The sequence below is a fragment of the Gekko japonicus genome, unplaced genomic scaffold, assembly GCF_001447785.1.
Source record: "Gekko japonicus isolate JY-2015 unplaced genomic scaffold, Gekko_japonicus_V1.1 scaffold3361, whole genome shotgun sequence".
NCBI lineage: Eukaryota > Metazoa > Chordata > Lepidosauria > Squamata > Gekkonidae > Gekko > Gekko japonicus.
In genome coordinates, this window is record NW_015170374.1 from 122,792 (window position 1) to 131,260 (window position 8,469).

At 44.1% G+C, this 8,469-nt stretch overlaps 1 protein-coding gene across 2 annotated transcripts in view; it reads right to left on the bottom strand.

Moving 5' to 3' along the window:
* VTA1 (vesicle (multivesicular body) trafficking 1) overlaps window positions 1-8,469 on the bottom strand; it is a 52,433-nt gene that overhangs the window by 24,165 nt on the left and 19,799 nt on the right. For both annotated transcript variants that reach the window (XM_015418243.1, XM_015418241.1), the window contains exons 3-4: window positions 7,702-7,829; window positions 3,606-3,681 (exon numbers count right to left, since the gene is read on the bottom strand). In XM_015418243.1, the coding sequence (XP_015273729.1) occupies window positions 3,606-3,681; window positions 7,702-7,829 (204 nt within the window). The remainder of the gene's footprint in view (window positions 1-3,605; window positions 3,682-7,701; window positions 7,830-8,469) is intronic.

Below are 8,469 nucleotides of genomic sequence, written 5' to 3' on the forward strand. Positions count from 1 at the left end.
AGACTGACTCCCTCTGACAAGACTGACAAGACTTTCGAAAGCTGTCCTCAGCGGCCGCTGACCTATCAGAGAGATGCAGGCAGCAGCCTGTCAATGAAACTGTGCTTTACAGTGAGGCATTAACCCCTAATCTACCAGCTCTCTGAATCTGGTACACTAAGCATCCTGGTTTTGGAGATCGGTTCGTCACAATTAGTTCCAGAGCTGAGCAAGAATTTCCAGATCCTGATTCAGCACTTTTAACCAAGCTTAGTTGTGCAAATCAGTTCACTTTCTGACTGGAGCTTTGATTAAGACATTGTTGAATGGGTTCACTGAAAATATTGATCTCATAGCTGAAAACCATCTTTATAAACTGCAGTAAAGATGTGTATCCTGCTTCGGGGATATGCAGTACTTTAACGTGGATTTAACAATTTTTTTCAGTTATTCCAGAACTCTCTTTGATTGGTTTTGAAATTCGCCTACATTATACATTTTATATTTCTGCACAAAGCTTTCAACATTTCTGGCATTCTTCTCCATATGCACCTTTCATTTCAGGCATTCTTTTCCATATGGGCATTTCATTTCATCCATTTTGCACAATTCCTCTAAATTTATTTTCCACAGGGAAATGCCAAAAAGTGGAACATCTTGCTTAGAATTTATCTGTTCTAGCATGTCCCAGACTAAACCTACTGTGGAATATGTGTAAGCAAGAGAAACTGACTGCACAACTGGCACACATCTTTACTTTAAAATAGTCTTTATGTTCATCCTCCCTTCTTTTATTAACGATATTTAATGCTAATACTGTTAAGCCAAAATAAAGAAGCCCCTTGCCTGTCTTCAGGTCTAGTTTTGGACCAGTTCAGTCTGCTCACCCAGAATGCAGTTGGCAAGATCTTGTCAGCGGTGAAACCTACCACTTGCTTCCTTGATCCCTGCCCACTGTGGCTAGTTAAAAACTGTGGCGATGCGGCAGGAAGTCCCTTGAGGGAAACTGTCAACTTGTCCCTGTCCACAGGACCCTTCCTGGAGAAACTGAAGGAGGCAGTGGTTTGCCCACTCCTGAAAAGACCATCTTTGGACCCTACGGTCCTTGATAAATACCACACAATATCCGGTCTACCGTTTCTGGGTAAGGTAGTGGAGAATGCGGTTGCAACACAGCTCCAGGCTTTCTTGGAAGATGTTAATGTCCTGGATCCCTTCCAGTCTGGTTTTCGCCCTGATCATGGGATAGAGACGGTACTGGTTGCCTTGGTGGATGACCTCCGGAGACATCTGGATTGAGGCGGATCAGTGCTGCTGATGTTTCTTGATCTGTCAGCAGGGTTCGATAGAGTTGATGTGGGGATGCGGGGATTAGCCTTACAATGGCTGGCCTCCTTTCTCCAAGATCGGGGACAGAGGGTGGCACTTGGGGAAGGGAGCTGTCTGAGCGACACCCACTCATATGTGGTGTGCCGCAGAGATCGATTCTCTCCCCAATGCTAGTCAACATCTATATGCACCCCCTTGTCCAGATTATTCAGTGGATTGGGATGAGTTGTCACTGGTATGTGGACGACACCCAGCTCTATCTACTAATGGACAACCACCTGGACTCTGCCCCTGAACACCTGGACAGGGCATTACAAGCTGTGGCTGGATGGTTACAGCAGAGTCGACTGAAGCTGAATCCTCCGAAGACAGAGGTCCTGCACCTGAGCCATGGGGGTTGGGGGTTTGGTATCAGGCTCCCAGCCTTCAACAGGGCTCTGTTGGTGCCAGTGCCGAAGATAAAGAGCCTGGGGTGTTCCTGGATGCCTCACTGACTATGAAGCCCCAGGTCACCACCAAAGCCAGATCTGTCTTTTCCCATCTGAGGCAGATCAGGCAGTTGGTCCCATACCTCTCCCTCAGCAACCTGGCTACAGTGACCCAGGCAATGGTCACTTCCAGACTGGATCATTGTAATTCTCTTTACGTGGGGCTGCCCTTGACTCTGCTCCGAAAGGAACAGCTAGTGCAGATCGTAGCAATACAGGTATTGATGTCGCTGCTTGTGCGGGGCCACATCTGCCCAGTGCTGTGTGAACTGCACTGGCTGCCTACTGAATTCCAAATCCACTTAAATGTGCCTTTAAAGCCCTATACGGATAGGGGCTGGCATATCTTCAAGACTGCCTTTCCCCATACGAGCCCCGCAGAACCAAGCATCTCCTGGTAGTCCCTGGCCCTAAGGATGTCCGACTTGCCTCAACTAGGGCCATGGCCTTTTCGGCCCTTGCCCCTAACTGGTGGAATGAGCTCCTTTATGAGATCAGGGCCCTGTGGGACCTGTTATATAGTTCCGCAGGGCCTGTAAGATGGAGCTCTGCCACCAGGCTCTCAGTTGAGGCAGCAGGCATCCACCTGTCAGGGACCGCAGATTCTACATTGCCGGTATTAACATCATTTGCTGAGGCATATCGTACATCCAGTGTTAGATTGTTTACAGGTTTCAATCAAGTTTAAATAAAATGGTTTGTTTTTAAATAAAAAAATTGTCTTGAGGGTCAGGGCAGTTTGCTCAATGTGCATGTTAGCCACCAAGTCCTTCCTTGCAAACAATGGTATCTTCCATCCAAAGTATCAAGCACAGCTCAATTTTTTCCCCCTAGGAAAAATAAGCCTACATAGCCTGATCCCACACTCTTGCCATTTTTAACATAGGACAAACCAGCCATGTTGTTCCTTTTTGCACAATGGTGTCATTACGGAACACAGAGTAGTCAGGTCCTCCCATTTAAGGCACCCACAAAAATCACCACTACCAAAAGTAGCCCAGGAGACCATCAACAAGTTCCTTGGAATTGCTCTGAAGTTTTCTGCCTCAGATTTTACTTTTGGTAGACTAGCCAAGGCATGGTATGAGCCAATTTCTGACATAAGCAATACAATTACAAGCTTACCCTGTTTATGCATCAATATTTTTATTTTTAAATATACACATTATGTGTATCCTATAATTAACTATTTATAGTTCTGCTTCTGAAAGCTTCAACTAGTGGTGGACTTGTTTTTTAACAAGTGGAGGAATAAACAAAGCTAGTAGTACAAAAATATGTCTATCTTGCCTATCCCAGTAGCCCTATGACAACTACTCCTCTCACTCTGGGGCAAGCAGTTTGCAGTACAGTCATGCAGACATTACAAAGTGTTTGCAAAAACCCACAACCCATCTCCCCTGCTTCCCCTTACACACATTCTTCTACCCCACCCCAGTCCTTTCTATCCTAGTTTCCCATTACATACTACCTGCTTACCCTCCTGCTTGCTCTTGTTCCTGATTAGAGATGGGCACAAACTGCATTTTTGTGGTTCAATCAGCAATTCCACTAGGCACACTCAAACACTGCTGATGCCTAGGGAAGCTCTTTGGATCCCAAACTGTAACACGGAAAGGTACCTGATCCACCTAAATTTAGTAATGACTAAGTTCAACCAAAACCAGATGGAAAGGTTCATCACTGAGGAGTGAAACCATACTGCCTTCAGTGGGACTTAGTTATGATTAACTGGACTGGCCTGGAGACAAATCCTGGTTCTTTACATACTGCAGTCAATGATACATACTACTTAATTATGTAACTTACTTCATCTGTTAGTTCTCCAAATACAGTCAGGACATCTATTAGAAGACTCGCTGTATAAAAAGACTTAATCATATTTCTGGGGAAAAAACACATAATATTAAAAACACAAGAGAAAATTTAAAAAACCCCCAAACATGTATTACATTTACACTAGGAAAAAACCCCGTTGTGGAAATAAATACAATGGTATCTAGAAAGAGGCTCTGGGCGGGTGCCCCGGCCTTGGACACTCAGCGTCAATGTGCTGTGGTAACCTCAGCAGGGTATAATGACACTGAGTCCACCATTTTCTCCAGAGGAACTGATCTCTGCTACCTAAAGAACAGTTGTAATTTTGAGTGATCTCCAGCCCTCACCTGGAGATTGGCAACAATGGTTTCCCAGAAGGGAATGGTTGGTTTGGAGGATGGAGTCTATGGCTTTGTACCTGTCCGAGGTCCCACGCCTCCTGAAACCTCACCTTCTCCAGACTCCATCCCTCACATCTCCAGGAATTTCCCACCTGGAGTTGGCAACCCTCCTTCCCAGCCAATCATCAACCTACCTTTATTTCCCCCTCACTCTTCAGCTTTCCACCCCCCACACACCTGCAGCCTTTCCCGTGCTCTGAAGCCCTGACTGCTACGTCACATTGGCTGTCATACGGGGGCCACCTCAGCAGCATATAAGGATACAGAGCCCACCATTTTCTCCAGGGGAATTGATCTCTGCCATCTTATTTTTATGAATTATGAATTAAAGATAGCAGCTAGACAAAAACACTGTCGTAATAAGTGATTTTAACTACCCACACATTGATTGGGTCAATACATGATCTAGTCGAGAAAAAGAGATTGAGTTTCTAGACACTCTAAATGACTGTGCTATGGAGCAGATGGTCACAGAACCTACCAGGGGAGAGGCGATCCTTGATTTGGTCCTAAGTAACACTCAAGACCTGGTGAGAGATGTAAAAGTGATTGCACCGCTTGGGAACAGTGATCATAATGTTGTTGAGTTCAACATTTGTACAAATAGGGAATTGGCCAAAAAGACTCACACAACCACTTTTAACTTTAAAAGGGGTAATTTTTCTGATATGAGGGGACATGTGGGGAGGAAACTGAAGGGAAAAGTAGAAAGGGTCAAAACCATTGGGGAAGCTTGGAAACTGTTTAAAACTACAATTCTAGAAGCTCAAATAAAATATATTCCGCAGGTTAGGAAAGGCACAAACAGGTATAAGAAAAAGCCTACATGGTTAACAAACAAAGTAATGGAAGCTGTAAAAGGTAAAAAGGATTCCTTTAAGCGGTGGAAAGCTAGTCACAGTGAGGCTGATAAAACAGAACACAGGCTATGGCAAATAAAATGCAAGTCTGTGGTCAGGCATGCAAAAAGGGAATATGAGGAGCATATAGCAAAAAATGTAAAGACCAACAATAAAACTTTCTTCAAATACATTAGAAACAGGAAACCAGCCAGGGAGGCAGTGGGGCCCTTGGATGACCAAGGGGTAAAAGGAGTACTGAAGGATGATAGGGAAATGGCTGAGAAGCTAAATGCATTTTTTGCCTCCGTCTTCACTGTGGAAGATGAGAGGTGCTTGCCCACTCCAGAGCCGCTGAGTTCGGGAGGGGTGTTGAAAGACCTGAGTCAGATTGAGGTGACGAGAGAGGAGGTCCTAAAACTGATAAACAACTTAAAAACTGATAAATCACCAGGCCCAGATGGCATACATCCAAGAGTTCTGAAAGAACTCAATTGTGAACTTGTGGATCTCCTGACAAAAATATGTAATCTCTCCTTAAAATCAGCCTCCATTCCTGAGGACTGGAAGGTAGCTAATGTCACTCCCATCTTTAAAAAGGGTTCCAGAGGAGATCCGGGAAATTACAGGCCTGTCAGTCTGACGTCGATACCGGGTAAATTGGTGGAAACCATTATTAAGGAAAGAATTAGTAGGCACATAGATGAACAAAACCTATTGAGGCAGACTCAACATGGGTTCTGTAAGGGAAGATCTTGTCTCACTAACCTGTTAATGTTCTTTGAGGGGGTGAACAAACATGTGGACAAGGGGGATCCAATAGATATTGTTTACCTTGACTTCCAGAAAGCTTTTGATAAAGTTCCTCATCAAAGGCTCCTAAGCAAGCTCAAAAATCATGGGATAAAAGGACAAGTCCTTTTATGGATCAAAAACTGGCTAATTAATAGAAAACAGAGAGTGAGTATAAATGGGCAGTTCTCCCAGTGGAGGGGTGTAAGCAGTGGGGTACCACAGGGATCAGTACTTGGTCCACTGCTTTTTAACTTGTTCATTAATGATTTGGAGTTGGGAGTAAGCAGTGAAGTGGCTAAATTTGCGGATGATACGAAGTTGTTCAGGGTGGTGAAAACCAGTGAGGATTGTGAGGCACTCCAAAGGGATCTGTCAAAGTTGGGCGAGTGGGCGTCAACATGGCAAATGGGGTTCAATGTGGCCAAGTGCAAGGTGATGCACATTGGAGCCAAAAATCCTAACTATAAATACACGTTGATGGGGTCTGAACTGGCAGAGACAGATCAAGAGAGAGATCTTGGAGTTGTAGTAGATAACTCACTGAAAATGTCGAGACAGTGTGTGACTGCAATAAAGAAGGCCAATGCTATGCTGGGGATTATTAGGAAGGGTATTGTAAACAGATCAGCCAATATCATAATGCCGCTATATAAATCAATGGTGCGACCTCATCTGGAATACTGTGTGCAATTCTGGTCACCACACCTTAAAAAGGATATTATAGCTTTGGAAAAAGTGCAGAAAAGAGCAACTCGAATGATAAAAGGGTTGGAACACTTTCCCTATGAGGAACGGTTAAGGCGCTTAGGGCTCTTTAGCTTGGAGAAACGACGACTGAGGGGTGACATGATTGAGGTTTATAAGATTATGCATGGGAAAGAGCAGGTAGAGAAAGAGGTACTTTTCTCCCTTTCTCACAATACAAGAACCCGTGGGCACTCCATGAAATTGCTGAGCGGTCGGGTTGTGATTAACACATGGAATTCACTGCCACAGGAAGTGGTGGTGGCTACAAGCATGGACGGCTTCAAAAGGGAATTAGATAAGCATATGGAGCAGAGGTCCATCAGTGGCTATTAGCCACAAGGTATAGATAGGAACTCTTGGTCTGGGGCAAGTGATGCTCTGTCTTCTTGGTGCTTGGAGGGGTCAACAGTGGGAGGGCTTCTAATGTCCTGGCCCCACTGGTGGACCTCTTGATGGCACCTGGTATTTTTGGCCACTGTGTGACAGAGTGTTGGACTGGATGGGCCTTTGGCCTGATTCAATATTGGCGTCTCTTATGTTCTTATCTGGAAAGCAGTTGTAATTCTGAGTGATCTCCAGCCCTCACCTGGAGATTGGACACATTTTACCTCAGAACAGCAAACTGTTTAGAATGTTAGAGGCAAAAGCCAATCAAGTCGCATATGCAAACGACCTCTGTGTTCCGAGGCAAAGGCCAATGAGGCTGCATATGCAAATAACCTCTCTGTGCTCTGACTGGCTATGGGGGGGGAGAGGAACAGCAAACAGTTTAGAATGTTGGAGGTGAGACTCAAGCAATGCAGCCAGTGGATAGGGACAGATTCTGAGTGACACACCAAGGCGCCAACGAATTCCGGAGCATGTGGAATGTTCTAGAGAAGTGCCACCACCATTCGCCTTTTATATATAAGGGAGATGCCGCCTTTCTTGCAGGGTTCCAAGTTAGTCTTCCATCCAGGCCCCAGTCAGACACAGATCTGATGAGCTCAACCAAAGCTGCCTTAAGGCTATGAGCATACAATTTAATTGCAAACCATTCTGAAAAACAGAGTCCGTTAAAGTTCTATTTTGCCTTAGTAGAAGATTTACTCATCTCTGCACTGCAACCTTGCAGTTAGCCATTCACATAAGACTAGTGACAGAATCATTGCTCAAGTCACATATGGTCCTGAGTGTGCGCTAATAAATGCAGAACAATTGATCTGCTACAACATAAATTACCTTTATTTTAGTGCAATTCTATATAGACTTCAAAGAACTCAGAAGGGGTGAACTCTGCTTAGGACTGCACTGTCTCTCACTTACTTGTGAAATCGCCCAGCTCGATCTTCGTTATCTGCATAGAGAAACATTTTCAATGCATAATTTTCAACATGAGCACAGCCAACTATTTCTTGAGTAATAGCTTCATTATCACCCAACTGCTTCTTCATCTATAAAAAAATTCAGAAATGTGTATGGTTATTTAACTAGTCCACAGAAATGGAATTCCAGGGCTTTATATTTTAGACTCATCGTTTTTGAAGTGCAGCATGAAGTTCCCTATGGAGTGAAAAGTGCCTCATAGATTCAGTGCAGATATATCGTGTCTCTTGAAAGGGAAGATGCTAGCCTATGCATATTTCTTTTCAGCACAACTCAGTCAATTACGCATAGCACAGACATAGGTTACCAACTCAATAAGAGGTAGACTACTGAACTCCCTGCTTTGTTGGCAGCTCTCACTCACTCACGCCCTGCATACTAAGGACCCTAAATTGGCCTCTTGCCTCGCATTTGAACTGACTTTCTCTGCTTCATCATGTGAACTGTTTGTCTACATCTGCCATGGAAATGCTACCAAGAAAAGGGTTCCCTCTGATCTTGGTCCTTGATGGAACAATTAGAGCTGCCTACCATTTAGAACACAGTCACCAAGAGTGTTTACCAGTATGTCTTTGCTTAGTAGCACTAAAAAGGGATATATTTGTAGATATTTTACTGTAATTGAAAACTAAACTGATGGTGTTGGAGGAGAACAAAATTATTTTGTTAATGATTTTGTTTTGTTAATGTAAAGAAAAGAGCAAAAGC